Here is a 27,806-nt window from a genome sequence, read left to right as displayed (position 1 = left end):
GGCAGGAAAATGAATGACTCTAAGGCTTTTGTGTATTGAGGGTTATTTTTCAAAAATTATTTCTAGGATTGAAATTACTGAATAAGATATGTGGGTATTTAGAGACTCGTTGCTAAATTGCTTCTCTGATGCAGATGCCAATTCTCTCCCATTCTGGACTGTTTCTTTTTAGCGGCTGATCTCATTTAAGAATCTTCGTGAGCGCAACATACCAGTTCACTGCTTCATATGCAGCCCTTTGGTTACAATGAGCTTGAACACCGAACATTTTGCATGGGCGTTTAAGCTGTTTGTAACTCTGTGGTTTGGACCTTTTCTGACCATATCTTATGCCTAATTGTTATGGGGCTGGCATGTTTAATAGCAATAAATGTTGGCCAGTAGTAGAGAAAAGGTACCACACATCATAATTTCTGAGAGTTTGCTTCCCAAAAGTTTGTCTGACAGGTTTAAAAAAAAAAACTCATTTGTTTGGATAAACCACAGGAATGTAAGCTGCCACATGTAAGAAACAGACCTAGCAGTACTGTGCACAGTACTCAGCACGCAAGCACAGGGCTGGAGTGCTAGCTAATCTTTGCCAATGAGGACTTTCCCAAAACAGAGGTCAAAGTGTCATTAAGCCCTCATAGATCTTAAAAGCCAAAATGATCCCCACCACACAAAATTAATATGAGCAAAAGGCATCTAGTAATAACATTTTCCATGTTGAAACAGATGAAATGAACATGCTGAAATACTACCAGAGGCCAGGCTTCCCCATTCACATAAAATTAGCATTAACAGGGTCAAGTGGAGAAGTCCATTGCTTTGGCAGTTCATTTAATGAACAACGGTTCGCCAGTTAGCTAACAGTTTGTTGTATTTAACCGTTTGCTTTAGAAGGCTCTCACTGCCTTTGCTCGCTGGAGCTTCAGGTACATTATGAACAGAGTGAGGCTCTTTTGGAATGAGGGATGACTCATTTTGAATGGTCTCTTAAACTCAAGCATTCCTCTAGAGATCCAGATACAGTGTTTACCATGACATTTAAGGAATATCTGTCAGTAAATCTAAGATGAGCTAATCAAAGGGGAAAAAAAGCACACCATCACTGAAAGGTCACCGTCATGCAAAACATGTGTACGTGTTAATAAATAGTAACATGTACCATTATTGCATAATTTCCCACACATTTTAAATTTCACTTAATCACCACAGCATTCTTAAATGTAAAGAAAATAGAATAAGTCTTTTAAAAGTTTTAACTCCAGTTTTTTATGGGTTGAAAGGTTTCACAGTCCCATGCTTATCTGCACAGTCCCTCCTGGTTACTTCTCTAAAACAGACACAGTTATTGTACAAAGTGAAGTAACTAAGCACTGACGAGCAGCAGCTTGTCTACAGTGGAGAGCTGCACAGCCCTTCAGTCCCAGCAGCATCTATGGAGCTTACGCATCTCAACTAATGTTTAATTGCAAAAACAACAAAGGAATCTTGCATTGGAGAAATCTGTAGCATGCTCTCTTGAAATCTGCCACCCACTACCTAGACATATATTCTTTAATTAATTTAAATATTGACTGAAAGGAATCCAGATGCTTGAGAAAGAGGTGAGCCTCATGTCACAAGGATGAAGTTGGGCGCTCCAGTTTGACTGTTGGCTTACTGAAGATCAGTGATTTACAGGGAGTGGGGGAGTTATACAATTTCCGGAGGCCTAATCTTGTTCTCATTTTCATGCTGTGTGAAAATAGACACATCAAAGGTTGTATTGCTATTTTGCTTCTCTCACAGCATGCTGAGATCTATACCATTCATAGCTCAGATACCCTCTCTTCATGACAGGCACTCATTTTAAGGTTGGTGGGTTTCGAGTTTTTCATTAAAAACAAGCGGTTTACTTGGAAGCCTAGAAGTAAGATGAAGGCTCCCTTTGCGCAAACATCTATGATTCTCATACTTTTGTTGGTGATAACGGGCCCAGGTGGTGACAGTTTGGAATATGAAAATGGTGCTAGCATGCTATAACCCCCAATTGAAAATATGCTGTGTTCAACACAACTACCACCCTACTGAAAAAATAATTTCATGAGTAGATACATGGACATTGTAATATCAATTCATTTTTCTTTCAAAAATTTGGATGTTTCAAATAAAGATGCACAATTGTGGAATGCAAAAGGATATCTAATGCTCTAATAAAGTTTATAAGCCAAGGAAGGCACCATGAGGGAATGACTATGTCTGGTAATCCCATACAGTTGTCCTACTTAAAAATAGTCTGAAGTCTGAAATACATAAAGCATTATGTTTACTTCTTTTTATTGTTGATTGTTTAAGAGGAGACTTCTGCACTAATAAAGTCTGCTAATAGAAAAGTACTACATTTACTTAGCCAGGTCTCCTTCCAGAACACAGGTAATTATGAACTCCATATACAGTCCCTGTCAATACCTGTTGGCTTTATGGAAGTCAGAGATCTTATAGCTAAAGCCACCATTATTAGCCCCTAGTGATTTTTAAAACTATATAGAAAGCACATAACTTTTTTGCTGTTTGTTATTGACTCACAAATGATTTCCTTGGACCCTTGGCTTCTTAATGATGTAGCCAAATTCAGATTATGCAGTTCTTTCTAAGTCAAGAAAAACTATATAAATGAAAGTACAATTAATTAATAATGCTACTAAAACATGCCCTTGTTGAACAAATCTTATTGGGTACAGGAGGATGATATTTACGCTGCACAGTAACCATGAAGAATTACTGGAGAGAGAAGGCATTGGTGTGTGTGTGTGTATATGTGTGTGTGTGTGTGTCTGTCTGTCTGTCTGTCTGTCTGTGTGTGTCTGTGTGTCTGTGCGTCTGTGTGTGTCTATGTGCGTTCATGTGTGTGTGCATCCGCATACACATGTGTGTTCACATATATGGATCTGTTTGGAAGTTCTTCTATTTAGTCACACAGTCTTCTCTTTTTATGTGTGTGTTTTATTTTTTAAAGGGAGAGGAGGCATTTCTAGAAATCAAGAAGATACAAAAGAAGTTAAGGGTGTCATGAGAGCTTCCAAGTGAAAATAAAATTCAGATTGCATGACTAAGGGCAACATTTCTGAAAAATAGAAACATAAAATGCTGAAGTCAGAGGGAGAAGAGCTCGTATAAAACACCTCCCCACTAACATGTCTAAGCCTTTCCCAGTATGTTACAGTTTTGGTTGTGTTGGTCAAAGACTAGAACTGTTCATGTAAAACAAAATCATTGTTCTGTAAACATTGCAACACAGACCCATGGGGATGGACAGGGTGTCCCAAGTTCTTACCTAGTACCATTGACATAGTCCCTGAACACTGTCGGGATTTCCCGTAAAGCTTTCTGCATAGAATGGCATTGCAATTTTGGTTGCTTATTTGTAGCTGAAAGCAAAGTTATTTTCCGATAGCAATTAATGGATTAACATACTTTTCAATTCTCCTTTTGATTGAAAAGGAGAAAGTGCAGGGATCCACCCCATAATCAGCATCCAAACGCTGACACCATTGCATACACTAGCAAGATTTTATCGAAAGGACCCAGATGTAGCTGTCTCTTGTGAGACTATTCCAGGGCCTAGCAAACACAGAAGTGGATGCTCACAGTCAGCTAATGGATGGATCACAGGGCTCCCAATGGAGGAGCTAGAGAAAGTACCCAAGGAGCTAAAGGGATCTGCAACCTTATAGGTGGAACAACATTATGAACTAACCAGTACCCCGGAGCTCTTGACTCTAGCTGCATATGTATCAAAAGATGGCCTAGTCGGCCATCACTGGAAAGAGAGGCCCATTGGACACGCAAACTTTATATGCCCCAGTACAGGGGACCGCCAGGGCCAAAAAGGGGGAGTGGGTGGGTAGGGGAGTGGGGGTGGGTGGCTATGGGGGACTTTTGGTATAGCATTGGAAATGTAAATGAGCTAAATACCTAATAAAAAATGGAAAAGAAAAAATAAATAAATAAAAAAGAAAAAGAAAAGAAAAGGAGAAAGTGCAACTTCTACTTAAAATTTAAATTTGCCCAAATGATACAATAATTTATAACTATTTTTAGTATAACCAATAATTAAGTGCTTTCTACTTACCCCTTTGAACTGTGGCTCCTTATATCAGGCTTGCTGTTATTTATTCAAAGTATAGCAACTTAATGGCTGTATATACAAAATAACAGAAATTGTGGGAAATGAACAACAAGACAAAACACTAAGTAGAAAGATTAGTTTTAGCAGTCTTCCAAAACTGGTGAGAGCCAGGGATCTGTTATTATTTTCTGTTTTTGTTACTCTACTGACAGAGGAGTATTAGAAATACATAGTAGCAAGAAAAGTAACCCCATAAATCAGGGTAGATTAAAGGATCTTCAACATGACTATTACAAAGGCTTGGAGATTTGTTTAAAGAAGACTGAAAGGAGGATCAGTGATGTGCAACATTCAGGTGGGCTCCAAGAGCTGGCCATTCTTGAGATCCTTAAATTTGAGATATTTTACATAAACAGTGCTGCAATATTTCCATAATTAATAAATTTAGTGATGAGTTTCATATGGGTGTTTCTTTTTCTTTAAACCTGTTCTCTTCTGTCCTGGTAACAAGGGCAGAAACTGGGGGAAATATGCCAATGTAAAAAAGAACCATGGAGAATTCTAGATTTTATTTACTAAACCTGAACTCCAACTCTTTGATCCCAGCTTAGGGCATTTACACTTAAAAGGTTAGTCCGATGGACGGCGCTTTCACATTCTCTCAAGAACTGGAGTCTTTTGTGGAGTAGAAAGCCATATGAGCCCATCATTTTTCTATGAACAAATCCAGGTATTTTCTCTTAGGTAGAGTCAAATTTAATTTCCAAAAATCAATCTTACACTCCTTGAGATGAACACATGGTCAAGATCTCAGATCTCCTTAGAGGTCTAGAAGCATTATGACTTCTAGGTTGGAGTTTTTCTAAATCACAGTAACAAGTTCAGCTTCACTAAAAGTATGTATTATCAATATATCCATTAATTATGTCTAGATAGTACATCATTTGGGTTAAGTTTACGATAACTTAGCTTTAGAATGTGTACATAGGGAATGTATAGGAAGTGATAGTATACTATGTGATGGTCACTATCCTCTGCAATTGGAGTAAAGCTTGCAAAACAGTAGACTTTTTCAAGAAGGAATTTGGATTGTGATGATTACTCTTTTTCTGAGAAAAATCTATCAGTTTAGCTGCTTGGTGAGGTATCTGAAGGAAGAATTATGTTATGAACACATAGGAAAGCAACTGTGTTTGTTCCATAGGATGGTGGGAATGCAAGGAAAATAAACACTTTGGGGTTTAGGTTCAAATTATGAAAATGGAAGAGCAGAGAGCAAATCTGATTGTTCACCAGGAGGTCGTTTCCACTCTCAGTGAACTCTTCAAGACTTAACATCTTGGCCTTAGGCAAGTAGACTTTTTCTGGCCTTGGAGCTGGCCTTATAGCCTCGCTCCTCTTGTAAGAGTTTTCAAAGTCCATTGCCCAGATTTTTTCTTGCATCAATCAACCTCCCAAAAGGAGACAGATTTTATATTTATAGTGGGTACATAAATGTTTCCTTCATGTTTTCTGAGAAACAAGTAAATAACCACCACATTTCTTGGTAATTATAGATTCAGAGCAGACACGTGTTCTTAGTTCTAGGTATTATTGAACATCATTACCAGAGCTACAGTGGCCTAGTTCATCACAGTCTCTAGCACAGAGGTCAGGTTCCCAGCTACTTGGAGAATGAGCCTTCCCGGTAGAGTTATGGATAAGTGGAACAGAATCTGTGGCATCTCTTCCTTGGTTCTGGATGTGTCCAGACCTCATACTTGATCAGAACCTTTCTTTTGGCTCTATGCCAGTATATTAATTATCTTTCTCCATTCAATGTTCCAGTTATTGGGTGAGCTGATGGTGCTTAACGAGAAATGACATTCTCCTGACTCTGTTCCAGAAATAATAGCATACTTACCATTGGTGAGATGATAATGTAACAAGAATAATACTAATATCAGTAGCTAACCTTTATTGAGCTGTTAGTAACATTGTTCTGAAAAAAATTTCTCATGTTTTAACTCAACCCCAAAATAATAAACATTATGATTAGTTTCCTTTTTCAAATGGGAATATTGAGGTATGGAGATAAAGATGTATAAGACAGTCTCTAGCCCTTAGAAGGTTCACAATTTAGATTGATAGTGAAATTAGTATAAGACTGATAAACAGAAGGTTTCTAAGTATAAAGATATTAATGAAACCCTCAAAGAGAAGAACATTTCTTTGAGTTGCCTAAGAAACAGGCATTTCAGGCAAAGTACAATTATACAGACACATAAGAACATAACAAGGCATGGTATCTATTAACAACTGTAAGTACTTCCTGGTGACTGGGACATGGTATATGATTGTGAGGTTACAGCAACTATGTCCCAAAAGGTAACCAGGAAATCTGGAGTAGAATCTTGTGGAAAGAGTTGGTCATAAGGAACGAAAACCGATGCTCTCCTTGTTTAGGTAGAGACAGGAACAGACATTATTCTATGTCATAGGCTGTGGAGAGCATTCAACAAGAAAATGTTAGGGATGAGGAGAGCGCTCAGATGGTAGAGTACATGTTGGTCACACATGAGGACCTGAGTTCAGATCCCCGGGACCCATGTAAAAGTAGTGTATGGTAGTTATACATCTATAACTCCAGTGCTATGTCATAGAGCAGATCCCGATGGCTTGCTGAACATCCAGTTAGCCAAAACAGTGAAACTCAGTTCACTGAACGACCCTGTCTCAAAAAAAAAATAATGTGCATCAGCAAGAGAAAGACAGCTAAAGTCAACCTCTGGCCATCACATGCCTGGCATGGGCAGGTTCACCAGCATATGCAACTATGCCCATGTGTATACAACATGCATTCACACACATGGAAGAAAAAAAAACCCTCACCAACTTTATCCCGAGTTCAGTGTGGGGAGGGCATTATAAAACTACATGGTAAGATGGTGTTTCTGCCAGGAATGTTGAGTAATGTGGGATCCACAGAAACAGAAGTAAACACAAAGAAAAAAGCCGTACATTTCACTATCAATATTCAAGATATCATTATTCAAGAATTAAGTAATTCTTGGAAATTATTTTGTAAAGGACACATTAGATGTTGTTACAAAAGGAAGTCAAAAATGGCTCTATTCTCAATTGTGTATCGTGTGCTGAAGATATAGAAATAATGAGTATTAAATTAAATAGCAAATAATAAATAGACATATATCTGACTTTAAATAAAATTCAAACTAACTTAAATTATTTATATATATATATATATATATATATAATTTTATATGTGTGTGTGAATGAATATGTAGTAATTGGTGCTGCAAAGTGAGTTCAGTGTGTAAGAGTGGGAACAGGAAGACCTGAGCTCTGTCCTAGCACTGACATTTAAGAAGCAGCAACAACCAAACCATTGGGTGTGGCCTCATGGGAGTCTGTAAAGCCAGCATTGTTGAGACAGGAGGATCACTGGAGCTTGTTGGCTGCCAATGTAGCTCAGAAGTTCAGTGAGAAACTCTGCCTAAAAGGAACAGGCAGAAAGAGAGAGTGCGATACCTACTCTGGTCAGTATGTGCCTACACACACACACACATACACACACACACACACACACACTCATGCACATGCACCACACGAGTACAAATAAATGACATGTAAGCTATCTGTGCCTATGAATGTGCATATCTGCATCATAAACACATGTAATACATATAAATCTTCAAATGCCTGAGCATGTTTATTTAAAGATCAATAATGTCCACTTGAACACAGAAACATCTGATGGCATCTAAATAGCTACTGAAGTATCAATAAGAAATCAAAGACACAATCAAAATCCAAATGTCATATCTGAGATACATAAAACAGTTGCAAAGAAAGATGTTTTCATTGACACCCTGCTTTCTCATTAAATGTTTAAAGACAGATGAAGGAAATGAAACAAATTTCTCCTGTATATCAGCTTAATGTTTTTATGAGATTCTTACCCGTGGGCATAGGGGATGTCCCTGACTCTTTTGTCTGTTTGGGGGACTCCTTGCCTCCTACTGGGTCACCTTGTCCAGCTTTGATATGAAGGTTTGTGTGTTATCTTGCTGTATCTTGTTTTGTTGTACTTGGTGGATGTCCCTGGGAGGCCTGCTCTTTTCTGAATGGAAATGGAGGAGTGGATCTGGAGGAGTGGGAAGAGTGGAGAAAGGAGAGGTCAGGATGTACTGAAAACAACAATAACAAAAAGATAATAAATTAATTTTTATGAAAAATTTTAACACTATTGTGTTTAGCAATTAACACATATTTTTATTTTATATTTTTATTTTCTAAAAGGCTCTAAAATGGTCTCTGACTTGGTCTCATGGTTACAGAATAGGGGCTCTGAAGAACTACTATCTCTCATACCTACTTACACTTGCAAGCTATTTATAGCCTGTAGTTCTCATACATGCAATCTCTATGTTCCCCACAAAAGAGTTTCTTAAAGCAATGACTTGGTTGGTCTTGTTTTATTTTAAATCTTTGATTCTTTGGTACAGGTATAAATGCCGACATAGCGCAGATATCTAATTGATACTAGTTATAATCAGAAAATTACTCTTCTGAGATCAGCATGTTACATAGGTTATGCTGATATGACTACCAAGATATACCAACTCTGGACAGCTGTCTTCATGGTTGCTCATAACTGTGTGGGAGTAACTGTAAATTATCTGGGGTAGTTGACTGGCAATAAGCAACTTAACTCCTTTTATCACTCAGAAGTAAAATGGAGAGAGAGACCTTCACAATAGTGAACGCACTCGTGTCTTTTAACGGGACACTTAGTGGAATGAGGAAATGTCCTGTGGTCCATTCTATTAAAACTGTGGTTCCAGGATAACTGTTTCATCCGAGTATCTAGTGTGTTACACCCCCAAGTCTGATGAAAGGACCAAGCAATTATTTTTAGCCTAAAGAATAAAGTCTGGGGAGAGTCTGTGAAATGAAGATCTGGAATGATCAAGAGAATCCTGATTTTGAACTGAGTTTATATAATCAGTCACCACTTGCCACCCTTTAACTACTGAATTAATCTTTTGTTTTATTAACACTAAAAATATGACAAACTTGCTTTAACCATTCTGAACCCAAGGACTTATCATCACTTTGAAAACTGCAAATATCCGCTTGTCAGTGTTTATTAATCTTCTGGCAGATTTATCATTCCTCACAAGTAAAGGAAATGAATTCATTTACTTAATAATTTTGAGACAGACCCCTACTACATATCCCAGGGTTGCCCAGACTCCTAAAAATTCTAGTATCTTAATCTCTCAAATATTGCACTCCCTGATGTGAACTGTCACCTCAGCTAAATGCAGTGGTTTGAATCATGACCTTAGCTGAAATAAAACTGTATAGTAAGCCGTCCTATCACAAACACATCTACTTTTGTTTCCAGGAAGCTCTGGATGCCCCTTCTTCCTCTGGGGACTTCTAGCCTTCTTGGGCTTGGCTCTGGTTATATCGTTGATCTTCAATATTTCCCACTATGTAGAGAAGCAGAGACGAGGTAAGACCTTCTGGCAAATCACTGTATGGTACCTGCTCAAACGCAGACCCTGGCAACCCTCGGGCGTACATACTGTTATGAGATGTCGTTAACAGCTTGTTGTAACCGTGAGAGATCTTGGATTGTTTTCACCCTGAGGGCTCCCTCAATTTAAGAATGAATTCACTTCGGAGATATGAGACAAAGTTCCCAAACTTAGCTTTAAGACTGTCTCAGGATTGACAGCTGAAAGGAGTTATTCTGCTAAACGGGCTTCTCTAAATGAGCAAATCAGGGTACGGCAGTCTTTTGAGATGGTGATAAAGGTGAAGAGCTGCTCCCTAAGGCTCTACTGAAGTCATTCAGTTCTCAGGGGGCTCCAGCTATGGCACTCGGCACTGTCTGAAAAAGCTGCAGACTGAACCCGGGCCTGTCACTACACCACAGACCTAGAACTTGTCAGTGTCATTACCACTGTGAGCTTTGCTTTCTTTTATCCAGGTGGCTTTTATCTACATGTGGCATAATTGAAACCCTATCACGTACCCAACCTGCACATACCACCATGTGCACACCGACTACACGGATCAGTGCACAAAAGAACCAAAGCTCAATGGTTTCTGGGAAGCGCCTTGACAGTCGAAGGGCAGAGAAACTGCACCAAGAGCTATAAATAACCAGGAAAGAACTTTGAAAAGGAAAAGATAAAAACTCATGAAAGGGGACAAAACTAAGTTAGCACACTGAAGTTAAACTTAGCACACACGTCTCAGAAAACTCGCATGAAGCATGTAAATGGTGATCAGACTGTAGGGAGGGAGGGCCTCGATTCACTCCGGAGAAGCTTTCTATGTGGTGAGAACCCAGCATCAGGTGAGGACAGAAAGTTGTTATCACGCAGATTTTGAAGGCTTGGAGGTGTTTGAGAATGACCGGTGTAGATGGCAGAGCTCAGGTCACATGACTATTTAATACCAAAATTGTGCCCCAGCACCCAGTGTGGGCACACACACTAGCTTTTCCTATCTCAATGTGAACAGGCTTTGTAATTTTCACCTTTAAAAAAAATTATACAAGCTATTATTGCCTCAGCCTTACCATAAAGGGCTCTATTGTTTAAAAGTAGTGAGGTGGAGAGAAAAGAAATTGAAAAATAGGGAATAATAATAAATTGAATGCATGATGTTTTTCTTTTAATTAATGGCTGCCATTTGATCATTAACAGCATAGCTTTGAAAGCAAAGCATGTGGTGTGAATTGATATTCACTCTGGTTTCAGATTTCAGCTGTCAGATCTCATGTAAGTAGCAAGTTCTCTGTTTCTTGGTATCCTTTTGACAGCCAATGGAAAGCACCATGCAGACCAAAAGGGTCTTGTAAGGAGAAGTAAATGTTCACGTGTATTAGGACAGTGTGGAGACTTGGCAGTTGGTTTGTATTGGAAACAGTCCGTATCGCTATGCTTCATGGGCCTGGTGCTTTCTCTCTTTCCACAGTAATTACCTTCCTTTTGGCCATAGTAATCACCAAGGGCCTTCCCTGGCCTCACATTACTTCCTGTCACATCAGTACATTGTCTCAGTAGGTGTCAGTCAGTTCTTCAGACTCTTTGCTGCTCCAACCATGCCTGTGTCCTGGCTCCCTTTCTCCCCGCCCCCATCTTTATATTACTTAACAACTTAACAACAGCTAGGGCTTTGGCTGGTGCTCCTGTAAGCCACATTCTATTCCACTTCAGGGGGCTGGGTATTGTGAGGCTTTCATGAGATTGGTTCCAAACGTCACTGGATCACAGGTCATTTTATTTGATATACACTTGTTAGGTGGCACACACTGTAGAGATGGATGTGTAAGCTCAAGGCGATTAGCCTTGAAGCAGCCTCACAGTGCTCAAGGATTGCAAAGTGCTCTCACTCCACCTTCCCAACTGCCCTCCCCCCCGGAGCTTTCCCCGGGTGTGAATATTTACCCTGACACCTCCAACCCACAGGAACAAATGGTACTATTCTTCACTTCCAGGGATTGCAGACAACTTGAACTCTCTGTAAACACTCAGGACCTCCCTAATCCTGAAGACCAGGGCTTGCTCTAAGTCTTGGGCAAGACAGGCTAGAAGAGAGTTTGTCACATCATCCAGCCTTCTCCCATGTGCTCTGTAATTTTAATGCTGCTGCAATTGGTCCTGTTCACTTTTATGTTAGCACCGCTGTGCTTTTTGTGGCTAAGAAACTGGCAAGATATGACTCCACCTTGGCCAACAAGCAGTAAAGAAACATTGGGGGCATATTACATAGCTTTCAAAAGGAACTCTCCTTCCAGTGAGAGTGTAATATCTATGCATTTAATCAGACAGATGCCCTTTTTTCTTGATTCTTTCTGTAGCATCTATTTAGATGCTTTGAAAGTGAATTCTCTCTCTGCTTTCCAAAATAAATCTTTATTTTTATTCAATGCGTTGTCCAAATTTGTTCTTCAGGAGTGTGTTCATTTCTTTTCCTAATCAGAATGTATTTTTCTTTTATCCTCCATTGAACCCAATGAATATTACTTATTCAACTCTTCCTCTTTGATTTAAGAAGATTAAACAAGTGTGTGACTTGTTTGTGTGTCAATGTTATTAGTGAACCTTCTTCTGACTATACCATGGCATGTTTTTGAATGAAAATGAATCAGAAAGATTCAGTGTTAGAGTTTCAGCCACGTGCTGCTGTTTCTTGCTGTGACAAATTGTGGCAAAGGGGTGGACATGCTAAAGGGGAACCATAAAAGCAAGACTTTGCAGCATCCTCTCTCAGATACATACCAACCACAAGCCTTGCATCTCTATCACAGGGGAGGATGGGGCAACCTTACCTAGGTCTTCTGGTCCATGATTCTGCACACTTTGCTGCTCTGGAACAGAGTACAGTTTTCAGTTTGGCCGTGTAGCACTGAGATGAGTAGGCAGTGTTGAAATCATGCCATTTATTCTTAAATAAACTTCTGAACCTTTGGGATAGAGAAGGTCTTTGTACGATCTGAGCTTGCTCACCTTCATGCTTAGCAAGAGATCGTTGTTTATGAACCTGTACAACTAAAATTATCCAAGCAGAGATGAGCTAGCTACCATTCAAATACACATTTACTTTCTACGACTTGTGAAGCTGTTGGTGTCCTTGTACTTTTTCACAGTGTTTCTTCTGCAGTTAATCTGATGTATATACTATTCTTTAGCCTTTTCTTTTCTTTTTTTTCTTTTTTCATATTGCTTTGGCCCCCTTTCATTTCATCTAATGACCAGATACTATTACATACTATCTTATACATAGTTACTTATATTTAACTTTTCTCACAAAATTTATGGTCTTTTTCTCTTTTTTCTGGGGATGAAATATCTGATTATACTTCCCTACTTTAGAGTTATTCTTTCAAACCTTGCAAGAGTATGTTTTCTAGGCACCAATATTCATATTACAAGTACTACATTTTACTTTAAAAGTCCTTATTTTATAAAAGAATTTGCCTATTTGAGAAAATATTTTATGGGACACATAATTGTTCTTATTGTTATTACTTAGTGGCTTTTTTTGTTTTAGTTTAGTGTTTTTTTATTAGATATTTTCTTTATATACATTTCAAATTTCAAATGCTATCCCGAAAATTCCCTATAACCTCCCCCCGGCCTGCTCCCCTACCCACCCACTCCCGCTTCTTGGCCCTGGCATTCCCCTTTATTGGGCCATATAAAGTTTGCAATACCAAGGGGCCTCTCTTTCCAATGATGGCCGACTAGGTCATCTTCTGCTACATATGCAGCTAGAGACACAGCTCTGGAGGTACTGGTTAGTTCATATTGTTGTTCCACCTATAGGATTGCAGACTAGTTTAGTGTTGAGATAAGCTTTCATGTACCTCACGCTGGCCTCAAACTCACTACATAGTAGACAATGACCTTATATTTCTATTTTCCTATTTTAACCTTAAATGAAGGAATTACAGATGTGCACTGGCTTAATCAGTTTTTATGGTGCTGGGGATTGAACCAAGGGTTTGCTAGGCAAGAACTATACCAGTGGAGCTACAACCCAACCCAATATTCTGTACTTTTACTCACAATTTTTTATTATAAGTAAAAATGCTCAACTGGTGACAATGCCCTCTATCAAAGTGAAATGTCAGCAATTTCCTTTCAAGTTAAACTTTATTTATATTATATATTTCACTTTACTAACTGAAAAATGTTAGTAGATTTCCAGTTTACTCATTTATAAGGAAACTTTCCAATCCAATGAGCAAAACGTGTCACATATACAGTATGGATTTAGAACACATGATGTGGATAAATTGCCTTGTCATTTTATAAAATATCTTGACATTGTTTTAATTACTTTCTATATCCCCTCCATGATGCTAGGTTTTACTGTTCTTTTCTACATATGAACTGATAAGCATAACTTTAGAGTAATTGTTACGCAGTCACATAGCAAGTGCCCTGAAGAGCTGGTACCAAATCCAATATTGACTGATTCCTAACCATGAATATGTTCCATGACATGACACTTTAGAGTTTACAGTCTTGTACTTAAGTTCCAAGAGCACTAGTTACTTTTCTGTTGCTGTAAAAAAAGATCATTGCCAAGACAACTTCTAAAGGAAAGAGTTAGGCTAGAGGAACACAAGTTGGTCATGGTGAGGAGGCATGGCACCAAGGGACATGGAAGCCCAAGTGAGAAGCTCACATCTTTAAAGGCAATCACAAAGCAGACAGAGTGAGCTGGAGTAGGTGAGGGTTTTTAACTCTCAAATCCCATTCCCAATGACACACTTCCTCCAGAGATGCTACACCTCCCAAGCCTCTTCAAACAACATGACCAGCTGGAGACCAAGTATTCAAATGCCCAAGACTTTGGGGGACTATGACAGTAGGCAAATCTCAAAAGTATCTAATGGCCTGAGTCTAATTGGTTCATTTTTGTAAATATAGCAATGAATATGTGTTATAGCATGCTTTATTTTTCCAATTTACAATTGTCTGACCTTGTTGTCTTCTGTGTTTGTTGGTATTAGTTATATTTCTGTATTTTCTGATTTTGCTTCACTTTCATTACCTTGTGATTATTGGGATGTGTCTTTTTGACCATTCTAGGCTCTTTCCAGCATTCATCAACATTCATGTTCAAAAGAATATGAATCTGAAAGCAGCTGAAAGTAACTTCATATTTTTGGTGTAGTCACAGGAGGGCATTTTCTGACTGCTGTATTTCTGGCATCCCGTGTAAATTACTTCTTTTATCTTGGGTTCTACAGCAGCTTAGTAGACATGATCATCAAGATCATCCCTCATTTGATTATCCACAGAATCCCTCCCCAAACACTGACATGGAACATGTCCATTTCTCTCAGTAATGTGATCACTTTCATAAATACTTCAATGAATGTTTCTGTAAGAGTTAAACTCTCTAGAGCGTAAGTCTACACCATGACCTAAGTTTACCTAAAAAATAACTTTCCCACCTGTTTGGTGATTGACTCGATTATTTTAAATGGTTCCTACGAGTTCTTTCCTGAATCACAGTGTTTCACAGATATTAAAATTGGAAGACCATTTAGCATCTGATGTCAGAAACTGAGATGGCTCCAGTCCCTATTTTCATAGAATAACTTTAGCAAAATAAAAGTTTTTATTCCATGGCATATTAAATAATAAGAAATTCAAGTATGATAAATGTCATATTACATATGTACCTCTAGTTTAGTGTATAAATCATTAATGAGTAGGCAATAAAATGTCTAAAATAAAGTTAATATTCAGCACAAAACTGGATCTTGAATGTTTTTAAATCCATTAATTTCAATAATGTACTAAGAATATATTAATTTCATAAAATATTATTTAAAACCTAAACCTTCTCATTACTTTTAAATATACAGATGCATTTAACAAGTTATTGGCCTTTGAGCTACCACTTTCAGGGTTCAGTGTGAACTACTTCCTGGGAACTAGAACATACCTTCTTCTATGGTTTTATTTTTTTAGATTACATCTCTGGTCAATATAGAAGCTACTCTAATATAGTAGTCTCAAGTAGTTTCAGAGACTGAGTTACACCCTTTTCAGTGTCTTGGCTTTCAGACTGTCACCATAGGCATAAAATGGAACTACCACAATGCTTCTTTGTTTCATCAAATGTCACAAAATTTTAGAGGAGAAGGGGGTTAGATATATGATAAATAGAGACCCCTCCCATAGATCAACAGGTAGGTAGGTAGGTAGGTACATATGAACAAGTAGAATTGTTGTTGTTGTTGTTGTTGTTGTTGTTGTTGTTGTTGTTGTCAGAAAAGTGTATTAGAACCAACATGGACAAAAAAAGAAATAACAGAAAACCCCAGAAGTGTTGGTAGAACTCAAAGGCAGAAACTGTGTCCTGTTTCACAATTGGTCAAGGACAAGAGGGCCAAAAAAAGAATTCTCAGATTTTTCTCATTGTTTTCTGTGCACAAAATACAATGCATCTGGCTCATTATTATGCCCAAGCCATCTTGTTTTCATCTCAGATTACCAAGACAGAATTGACTGGCTCAGAAAGGAAGCTGCTCTTATCATTTATATTGCTACAACAAAACACCAAAGACAGTTACCCTTATAAAGAAAGGGGTTTTATTTAGCTTATAGCTCTGGAAGTTCAAAGTTTGGACAGTTATAGCACAGACTCTAACTGGTAGCAATGACAGGGATACATGCTAGAGAAACTGATCACATGTCTAGCGAAGAGACAGAGGGGAGCAGTCAGTTTTGTTCCTATTTATGATTATCTTCCAAGAATTACCAAACAGTCACATAAGAAACTGCCTAATCCCTTCTGATAGCAACATTCTCCGTGATTAAAGGATTTTCTCTTAGAATCCACTCTTGAAAGTTCCAGTGAAATCCATGATACTGCCATTTTGAGGAGTAAACTTTATCACAAGGATTCTTGGAGAGCCACAAATCAGTTCAACAAGTTGTAGCCTTTGTGGCTTGATCAACTTTGCTCATTTACACTGAGTCTTAGCTCCCCTCACAAAATATTTTTAAAATGCATAAACATTTTTAATTTGTTTATTTTTAATGTTTTCAGATGAAATATACAGATACTCTGATGACTACATTCCAAGGTATGTTTAAACTGGATAATGTATTGTGATTTCCAACTAATAAGGAAAGTAACAAATGTTATATTGCTTATAGATTTGTCTCAGAGATGTTATCAATTGGACTAAATGCAAATGAAAAGTAAATTATAATTTCTTTTACTTGCATCCATAGATTGGAGGCCGTGACACTATCATAGATCCCAGTTATTAATACACCAAGTCAATCAAAAGCTGAGTGAAGATTAAAAAGACAATATAATCTGACAACTATAAAGCTCTTAGTATCTATTATAGATATCTATATTATAATGAACATGAGACTTTATGATTGCAGTCTAATTTTATATAGGATTATGTGGCACTGCAGAATGTAGAGTAGTGTAACGTCCCCCCTTCAGCCTGAAATCTGGCTGATCAGGTTTGATCTGGGGTGGAGTCTGCCACCCTATCGTTCTGCCAGTGCCACTGCTACTACCTGCCGCCTAGCTTTCCGGAGTATTCACGTGGTCACCTGCAACTGGACTCCGAAGATGATTTGGCGGGAATGGGCCCCTCCCCTCTTCTTTATACCCGGGTGTTCCGAATAGTAAAATTGAGCTTTGATCAGGATATTGTCTTAGATCCATCCTTTTTTTTTTTTTATTACGTATTTTCCTCAATGACATTTCCAATGCTATCGCAAAAGTCCCCCATACCCCCCCCCCACTTCTCTACCCACCCATTCTCATTTTTTTTTTTTTGGCCCTGGCGTTCCCCTGTACTGGGGCATATAAAGTTTGTGTGTCCGATTGGCCTCTCTTTCCAGTGATGGCCGACTAGGCCATCTTTTGATACATATGTAGCTAGAGTCAAGAGCTCCAGGGTACTGGTTAGTTCATAATGTTGTTGCACCTACAGGGTTGCAGATCTCTTTAGCTCCTTGGATACTTTCTCTAGCTCCTCCATTGGGGGCCCCGTGATCAATCCAATAGCTGACTGTGAGCATCCACTTATGTGTTTGCTAGGCCCCGGCATAGTCTCACAAGAGACAGCTATATCTGGGTCCTTTCAGCAAAATCTTGCTAGTGTATGCAATGGTGTCAGCGTTTAGAAGCTGATTATGGGGTGGATCCCTAGATAAAGCAGTCTCTAGATGGTCCATCCTTTGTCTTAGCTCCAAACTTTTTCTCTGTAACTCCTTCCATGGGTGTTTTGTTCCCAATTCTAAGAAGGGGCACAGTGTCCACACTTTGGTCTTCATTCTTCTAGAGCTTCATGCATTTGGCAAATTGTATCTTATATCTTGGGTATACTAAGTTTTGGGCTAGTATCCACTTATCAGTGAGTACATATTGTGAGAGTTCCTTTGTGATTGGGTTACCTCGCTCAGGATGATGCCCTCCAGGTCCATCCATTTGCCTAGGAATTTCATAAATTCATTCTTTTTAATAGCTGAGTAGTACTCCATTGTGTAAATGTACCACATTTTCTGTATCCATTCCTCTGTTGAGGGGCATCTGGGTTCTTTCCAGCTTCTGGCTATTATAAATAAGGCTGCTATGAACATAATGGAGCATGTGTCCTTCTTATCGGTTGGGACATCTTCTGGATATATGCCCAGAAGAGGTATTGCTGGATCCTCTGGTAGTACTATGTCCAATTTTCTAAGGAACCACCAGACTGATTTCCAGAGTGGTTGTACAAGCTTGCAATCCCACCAACAGTGGAGGAGTGTTCCTCTTTCTCCACATCCTCGCCAGCATCTGCTGTCACCTGAATTTTTGATCTTAGCCAGATCCATCCTTTCTTGTGCCGCCTAGTTTCCCTCTTTTCTTCCAGATACCAAGATGCCTTCCAGGCTCGAACCCGGACATGGGAGCTGCTGGCCAGCCTCAACAGAGTAGAAATAAATCTATAAAATCCCATAGAAAAAATAATCAGACCTCATGGTTCATGTCAATAATCCCAGCAGTGGAGAGGGTGAGACAGAAAAGGAAACAAATTTATAGCAAGCCTGGGTTACATAGTGAATTTTGAGGCCAGCCTCGGATATATAGGGACATTGTCTCAAAAAACTACTAGAATAGGCAGACAGACAGACACACACACACACATACACACACAAACACACACACACACACACACACACACACACACACACACACTTAGTGGCACAGTGTTTGTAAGGATGATTTTAATCAATAGTGAAATGTAATGTAATATATATATATATATTTTTTGAGAAAGGTTCTCTCTATATTGCCTTGACTGTCCTATAGCTCACTATGTAGATCAGTCTAGCTTCAAATTCACAAGAGACTCATCTGAGACCAACATGCAAAGCTTGTATAATATACCTTTAAAAGAGAGTATAGGGCATAATGACTAGTAAGAAAATTTCATTTTTCTGGATAGTATATTATAACCCAAATGTATCATTATATTAGATATTCCCATTAGGAATGACAATTCAAATAAGAACGACTTTCTGCAGCATTTTTCAAATCTTCCTAAATTATGGTCAGCGAAATCTTTGAACAAGCTTTCTAACTGAACAAGATAGGGCAGGACAGGGCATGACAGGACAGGACAGAGCAGGACAGAGCAGGACAGAGCAGGACAGGGTATGACGGGGCAGGCAGAACAGAAAAGGATTTAAAGCCTCTGAACTTGGTCTTTTTATAATAGTTTCTGCTTTGTTTAAAAATGTCTCTTACAGATTCAAGATATGGTTGCAGGTAGACTCTCTGCATACAAATTTTTGTGACTATCCTTCATAGTGAAATCTTATAACTAGAGATAATTTCAGGCTATCAAGAATGATTTTCTGATGATAAACATGAGAACGCTCATCTCTTTTCTGATGAACTTGATTCTTGACATATGAAGGGCAATTAAGATACAACCTGCCAGGTGTGGTGGCGGCACTAATCTGTATTCCCAGCACCAGGAAGGCAGGCAGGAAGGTCTATTCTGAGTTTCTGGCTAGATCAGCTTGCCTAAAGTGAGCCTATCTCAAAATATAAAAGGATAAGAAACAAAAATTAAAAGATACAGTGTAATAAAAAGTCTTGTGATTGATTGTTTAGCTAAAGATTAAGTTGATGGCTTTGGTATTGGTATGAAAAGAGCTGGAAAGGAAAATTGTTACAATATTCATTTCAATGTAACTAGGTTTTTATCTGTGCTGCATATGTGGGAATGAGGCTGGTTCTTGTGTAACATGTGCTCATTTAACAAATAATCACTCAAGAATAAGCAGTACATTAAGAAGTTGTAAACTAAGTTCACTGATTTCCAAAGAGTAAACTCCTGCCTGGAAGAAAGCAAAGATCATCACCATGCCAACCATCAGGTATAGGAATAGGAGTTTAAATGCTTCAACCCACTGCAGCTGAGCTCCTACCTGCTGTGCCTAGTGAGGAAGACACTAATACACACAACATGTCACACCAAAGGAGTTTATCACTTACAATTATGCAGCAAGGGGCAAAGAGACCTCAAGTTCATCATGAATGGTCCCCAGCGGCTAGGACAACTGCCTGTGGCAGAGCATCTCATCTGCATGTGTCTTACTTCTAGATGAGCAAAATCAGAAATCAGCCAGCACTGGCTTGTATACCCCAGAGGCAAAGTGACAACTAAAGCTGTGAAGGCTCCTGTCTCTATGGAGACTGCAGCCAAGCCTAGATTTTCCTAGCCAGTTCCTCTTCATCCTGTGGTGTTTCATCTTCTGTTGCATATGCTGTTTCTCCCTGAGCATTACAAAAGAGGCAGGAATGTTCCAAAGTCACCCGGAGAACAGTCTTCAAAAAAATAAAAATGAGACCCAGCCAAGCCTCATGGCTGCGGGCTCTGTGGAGTCTCAGCGGTCCCAGGCGCCCTCCGAGAGGCCCGTGGCGGGTCAGGCCGGGGTCCTGCCTTGCCTGGAGTTGCTGAGCTACGCTGCGGAGTGCGCGCTGGTGGGCAGCCGCTATTCATTCTTGGTGGCCGCCCCGCACCGCAGGCACATCGCCCTGTCGCCCTGCTACCTGAGCAGGAAGCGCACGGGCATCCCCGAGCAGCTGGACGCCGAGCTCCTGCGCTACTCCGAGAGGACTTTATTTTACAAAAAGTATCCCATTACAACTTTGGACTGTTTTCTTAGAGAAACCTTTTAGGTGTTCCTACTGCATATGATAACATCAGAGTTGTGGGTGAACTAGGAGATATTTATGATGATCAAGGACACATTCATCTTAACATTGAAGCAGATTTTGTTATTTTCTGCCCTGAGCCTGGGCAGACGTTAATGGGTACAGTTAATAAAGTATCGTCTAGCCATATTGGCTGTCTAGTCCATGGATGTTTTAACGCCTCTATCCCTAAGCCTGAGCAGATGTCATATGAGGAGTGGCAAACATTGGAGATACATGTAGGCGATGAACTGGAATTTGATGTATTTCGCTTAGATTCAGATTCTGCTGGAGTATTCAGCATTCGAGGAAAACTGAATACCACCAGTTTGCAACTTAAGCGCTCTGTAGTTTCTGAAGACGTAGCAGAAACTGTCATTGAAGAGGTTGTTGAAAAAACTCCAAAGAAGAAAAAAAAGAAGAAGAAAGACAAAGATACAGACACATGTGGAACAGTTGATAGTGCTACAGAGGTAGCAGATGTTACAGATGTCACGCCACAGGAAGAAACAGACATACCATGTAGTGATAATGTGAATGACTTCTTTGAGGAAGAGCCAAAGAAGAAGAAAAAGAAGAAGAAAAGGCACCAGAAAGATCAGGACCCCATTTTCCAAGCCAGTGACTCCAGTGGCTACCAGAGTGACCATAACAAGAAAAAAAAGAAAAGAAAGCACGGTGAAGAGGCTAACTTTGAGTCACCTAAGAAGAGACAGTAATCGTCTTTTCTATTGTTAACATATTCAGATACACAGAGCAATAGATTTTTTGAGTGGTAGGAAATGCTTATGGGACATTCACAAATAAATACTTGATTGGTAGGGTTTTGTACTAAAATCATACATTGATAAATACATTTTGGAAAATGCCAGTATTAAAGTATTATTTTATTACAGTTCAGTGGAAAATGTTAACAATTGCATTTACTCTTGACTCATATTGCTAAAGCTCTACATAAAGTTTTAGATTCTCAGCATTTGCCAAAGAACTTTATAATATTTTCATTTTTTCTCTGATAATAAATTTTGTTTTTAGCCAGAACATCTTTTCTTAATACATTTACCAGGTTTAAATTTTCCTTAAACAGTATTTCTATTTACTTAACATGAATAGCTAAAGAAGATTATCTAGAGCTCTTATATACCCTGTGGCTATCTGTCGAATGTATGGTGGGCAAAAAACTCATTGTTCCCTCCCAGAGGGGGTATGTGCATGTGTTCTTGAATTCTGAGACTGTTAATTTTTACTTTGTGTTTCAGTAGTCTTCATGTCATTATATATGGATCATGAGCAAGATGAAGAAAGGGTAAATGTGGTTCTTGCTAGTTGAAAATCTCTAGTTAACTTTTTTTTTTTTTTTTTTTTTTTTTTTGGTTTTTCGAGACAGGGTTTCTCTGTATAGCCCTGGCTGTCCTGGAACTCACTTTGTAGACCAGGCTGGCCTCGAACTCAGAAATCCGCCTGCCTCTGCCTCCCAAGTGCTGGGATTAAAGACGTGTGCCACCACGCCCGGCTTTCTAGTTAACTTTTTAATGATTAGAGGTAGTCTACTAGACTTGCTTTGAGGAGGAGCTCCACAGTCATTGCTTTTATTGATAAAAATGTGTGATATGTTATGCCTAACCAGAAGGTGGTAATGAGGATAAGCTGTTTGAGGCTCATAATCAGTCCATAGCCATGCATTTACAGGTACTTAATATCTGTAATATATATTATTGAGGCCAAAGCATATAAAGTCAATCAAGATAGTATAGTTCCTTCCTCCATGAAGCAACATGGGAAAAACACTTGTGTGCACACAGCCTAAGTGAGGAAATAAAACAGTATTTGTAGTAAATACTGTGAAGAAAACATTAACTACTCTTTAGTTAGTGTCTGGAAATGTACAGGGGTAGGGTTGGCCTTCCCGTGTCAGTTACTGCTGTTGTCACTGACTAGCAGACATAGTGTGGTCGTCAGCTTAATGTTTCATAAGGAGTAAATTCTGGCAACCATGTTTCTTGACTTCATCTACGGTATATAGAGCATAAGGAATGACAGCAATTTAATATATACAGGTAGATAAATAACCAGCATCTTTCACTCAGGATACTTGTCATTTTTTGGTGGCTTTCAGGTCTCTTCTTAAACTGTGACTATTCTAAATTGACATGTGTTGTCTGTCAGTACAAAATATGAGATTTTAAATTAAGGATGTTAAAAAAAATAAAAAGAATACCCCCCAAAAAATAAAAAAAAATGAAAATGAAATAAAATAAAATAAAACTACAAAATGGAAGGCGATAGATCATTTCCTCAAAGATTTAATCACATCTATTACCGGTTATTAAATACTTTAAATGTCCATTGCCTATTGTTTTTTTAAATCTCCAATTAGGCAAAAATTGAATATACAAAGCAGATACCACCTACGAAAGATAAACAAATTTCCAAGCTTCTGTACATATAACTAGTCCACTTTTCTTGATTATGTGGATTGAAGATCAAAAATAGTTTTGTAGGAAGGCATTGAGACTCAGGAAATTATCTTCATTCATTAAAATGAAAAAAACATCAAGAAAGAACAAGTGGAAAATGATCTCTTTTGGAGGTAGGCTAGAATTACTGAACCCTCTTAAGTTAGACAAAAGCAAACAGATGTCGATCATACTGGGTTTCCCTTTTCACTTTCTTTGGATTTACAATATCTGCCAAGCTGGAAGCTATAGTGGAGAGAAAGAAATTTCTTCTCTGCTCTTCCTGGTTCTCTAAGTCCCTTTCTACACCAGAAGGTCATAAACATGATCAACCTAAGGACAACACAACATCCAAATTTACATTACAGGAAGTGAAATACATACTCCATGTAACTTATCCTTGAACCACCTCATTTTTCTAAGATATATATTGTAAACAATTCTTATTCCTCTTCTATAGGTTTAAGGAAGCTATGTGGTAGATATTCTATGGGATTGAGATCCAAGGAATTCAGAAACTTACTTAAATTCTTGCAGTTGTTCTTTTTTTTAAGACTTATTTATTTATTTTTATTTATTATTAATTTTTTTATTAGGTACTTTCTTCATTCACATCCCCAGTGCTATCCCAAAAGTCCCACACACACACCCCTTGCAGTTGTTCTTACAGACTGGTTCTCCAGACTGCGAATCTTTAAGACTTGTGACTTCCATGTGTTCTTTCCTGACCCAACAGCTTCCAAGAATACATGAGCTGAGGCTCCTCTTCTTTTTTCCTTTTGTTGAAAGTAGAGTTTGACCCTCATTACATATGTCCTGATTATGGTTTCCACTCCCTCTCTTCCCCCCAGTTCCTTCCCTTCTCTGCTTTCCATCCAGATCCACTCTTGTTTTGTCTGTCATTAGAAATGAGGCTTCTAAGGGATAATAGAAAACATAATAAGATGGAACAAAAAACTAACACATCAGAATAGGATAGTACAAAGGAAAATGAGGCCAAGAGAAGGCACAAGAATCATATATAGACACAGAGACACACCTTCCGAGATCCTATGAAAAAAGCCACAGATATATCATTTTAAAGAAAAAAACACTAACCTGGAAGCCATGATATATATGCAAAGTACCTCTGAGAGAGACAGATAGAGTATATATATATATACAGAAGAGAGAGAGAGAGAGAGAGAGAGAGAGAGAGAGAGAGAGAGAGAGAGAGAGAGAGAGAGAGAGAGAGAGCCCTGACATGGAACCTCCAGTGAAGCCTTTGAGTTAATTTTCTGTTGACCATCTACTACTGGGTCTACCTTTTACTCTTAAAAGTTGTTGGTTTTCCCAGTGAGACTCCCTTGCATAAAACTAGATTTTCATTTGTAAGTGGCCATCAATTAGAGATAGATTCTGGGTTAGGGATGGAGGGCTGTGTCAGTGTTGTCCTTTCAGCTCTAGGGCCCCATTTGGTACAGCTCCATGCAGGCACTGTGTATGCTGTCTCCATCTCTGTGAAGTCATAGGTGTCTGCATCCTGTTGGTTCAGAGGGCCTTGTTTCCCTGATGTCCTCCATCCCCTCTGGCTATTCTACTCTTCCTGCCTCCTCTTCCACAGGGTTCCCTGATCCCTGAGGGAAAGATCTCATGAAGACATTCCATTCCAGGTTGGGTGTACTAAGGTTTCTCACTCTCTACATATTGTCTGGCTGTGCGTCTCTGTATTGGTTCCCATCTACTGCAGGAGGAAGCTTCTCTGATAATGACTGAGCAAGGGGCTGATCTAGGAGTATAGCAAAATGATATTAGAAATCATGTTATTGCTACGTTTGTTCAGTGAAACAGAAGTATTTAGTTTTATCCTAGGTCACTGGGCTATCTAGTCACAGGTTCTTGGTCACCCAAGCAGTGTAGGGTATGATTCCATCTTGTGGAGTGGGACTCTACTCAGATATTAGCTGGATACTCCTGCAGCTTTGTGATACCATTGCACTAGCATACCTTGAAGGCAGGCTATCATTGCACATCAAAGGATTTGGGGCTGTGTGGGTGTTTACATTTCTCCTTTGATAGAATAGAGATTACCTTTCTGTACCAAAAGGTGCTAGCATGTTGGAGCGAAGGCTCCATATAGGCACGAGATCAACTTCTCTATGTTAAATGAATTGTGTGGGTGTTATCTTTAGCAAAAGACTTTGATGTCAGTTTGTGGAGTTGTGGAGAAAGTTGCCATTAAACAAGCATATTGAGGAACACCCATAGCAGCTTCCCCTTTCCCTTCTGCTTTAATAGCCTTTCTGCATTTCTTGTATCTTTTACCTTACTACATAAAATCTCAGCCAAATGCTGCTAATCCACTATATACCTACTGCAGTCAAACATGATTATACAGCTGCATTCTGGTTATATTTTCTGGCTTCCCCCTTTCCCTTTTAAGTCTTGAATCTATGCCATTCAGTCTTTGGGCTTCCAATCGACTGACTCAGCTCTTGCATAGTTGACCAATGAATTCCACAGGTCAAATCCTAATTTTGTTTTGCTGTCCTCATCTGAAGCATTTCTACTTGAAATGCTCACTTCGCTGGCTCTGAGCTACCAACAGACCCCTTTGATTTTGCTTCCCTTTCTAGTAGCTTCTTCTCCTGAACCTTAAAACACCAGAGTGTCAGCACTTCTCTTGCAAATTACTTTTCTACCACTATTCATTCCCCAAATAATTTCACTTTCCTTCATGGATTTAGGTAACATTCAGATACCAATGGAATACAAAATTACATTTCTACATAGTCAAAGAAATGCATTTCAAGTAAATCAGGCTAACATTTGCCAACAACAACTTCCAATAGACCCCTAGACCTACTCTTTCCCCAGCCTAATAACTCCAAAATTCCTTAAAACAATTTTTATTAGTTTTAAAGCAATAGCCTACCTTTATTTGGATGTTGGAGCCCTATATTATATTATGGAATTTGGAGGCTGAGAAGAATTATGTGCATAACTGATTTATGAATAATACAGTTATAACTTATAGAATTGAAGTGTGAGGGAATCAGGTAGAAGTAATATGGTATTTTAGAAAGTAATCTTTTAAAATCTGCTTAGATCACAAAGCATTTGAGGCAAATAAAGTAAACACATTTTTAAAACAATAACTGCATACGGTCTAAATGGAAGCTCAAAACTGGACCATAGAAGTTACAATAATATATTTTACAAATTTGATGTGTCAATAAATACACCTAATGGCTAAAGTCCCTCTTCAGACATGCTCAGAGTGAGAGTGTAATTTGACCACAAACTCAAGATAAATTATTCCCTTAGTTATAAGCTCACTTACTAATGTTTTTCAAAAAGCAATCACCTTATCAGCTGGGTATATGACTCAGAGGAAGAGTACCTACTTAGCATGCACAAGACCTGACATTTGATTTTTCAGCATTGCAAAGGGGAAAAAAACAGCAATTATTAGAATCTTCCACATAAAACATTGCCAAACGTTTGTTGTTAAAGTTTATTGCATGTCTGCAATAAGCTGGAGCCATTTGGCATTGCTAAGTAAAAACACAATTTTTAATTTGTTCGTTAAGCAGCTGCTCCTGAATAATAGTTTATTTGAGGTGATTAATCACTTGAGGCCTGCCTGCAGACATGGGACAATGCATTATAAATCACATCTTATTTTCATTCATAGGGAATAGAGTGATATTCATTTTTTGGACATGATTTATCATTTGTCGGTTGTGGCTGCTATCTCTGTGGGCTGAGAAAATGGATGGCTTGTCTTATTAAAAGTCTTCACCTTTTGCGGTAATATTTTCTGCATATCCAAAGAAAAGCCATGCTCAAGACCATTGGTTCCTTATTAAGGTGTACTGGATAGAAAGTACATTTTAGATGAGTTCTTTCATTATCAGTTAAGTGAAATGTGGGCCAGCATCCGGACTTTTGAAACCATTTGTATGGGCATCTCCTGAACTGTTATTTGTTTAAGAAGACCTATTCAGTATTTATATATACTCTGTCTTATTTAAGAAGTATGGGAAGCACTTTTGATGTTGTCCCTTGGAATAAATTCCTTTTTCTTTGGATATAATTCCTTTTACCTCTCTGTGACATGTAATCTCAAAGTGAAGGCAGTTGGCTTTATTTCATAAAATTCCACCTACTAAGCGATACGTTCCTCTGCCCCTATCTTACCAATGTAAAATGTAGCCATTAGGGCCATTGTCATAAGCATGATATCATTAGGACAATCTGGAGATGATGACAAAGTATTTATTGTAATAATGGCATAATGGAAAGTAAGATGGAAATTTAATCAAATAACAAAAACTAATACTCCTGAATCCCTGTTGATTAACTTCACTAGAGGTGCAGGAAACTGTGGTCCTTATATGGCCTTCTAGGCTATTTCCCTAGAGCCTTGTGATATGCATCTTTCTTCATGATTTCCTCAGAATATACGTAGAGTATAGGACCTTCCAATCAAGTTTACA

At 38.6% G+C, this 27,806-nt stretch overlaps 1 protein-coding gene and 1 pseudogene across 3 annotated transcripts in view; both read left to right on the top strand.

Moving 5' to 3' along the window:
- The window catches only part of Trat1 (T cell receptor associated transmembrane adaptor 1), a 79,774-nt gene that overhangs the window by 39,563 nt on the left and 12,405 nt on the right, over positions 1 to 27,806 (top strand). For 2 of the 3 annotated variants that reach the window (NM_198297.4, XM_006522730.4), the window contains 2 exons: positions 9,510 to 9,620; positions 16,700 to 16,736. In NM_198297.4, the coding sequence (NP_938039.3) occupies positions 9,510 to 9,620; positions 16,700 to 16,736 (148 nt within the window). The remainder of the gene's footprint in view (positions 1 to 9,509; positions 9,621 to 16,699; positions 16,737 to 27,806) is intronic. The other variant, XM_006522732.3, reaches the window with a different exon arrangement.
- On the top strand, positions 20,537 to 21,585 carry Gm8670 (predicted gene 8670; annotated as a pseudogene).

The sequence above is a fragment of the Mus musculus genome, chromosome 16, assembly GCF_000001635.26.
Source record: "Mus musculus strain C57BL/6J chromosome 16, GRCm38.p6 C57BL/6J".
NCBI classification, from domain to species: Eukaryota; Metazoa; Chordata; class Mammalia; order Rodentia; family Muridae; genus Mus; species Mus musculus.
The sequence above is the reverse complement of the archived record's forward strand: the minus strand, read 5'-3'. Positions and strand labels throughout refer to the sequence as shown.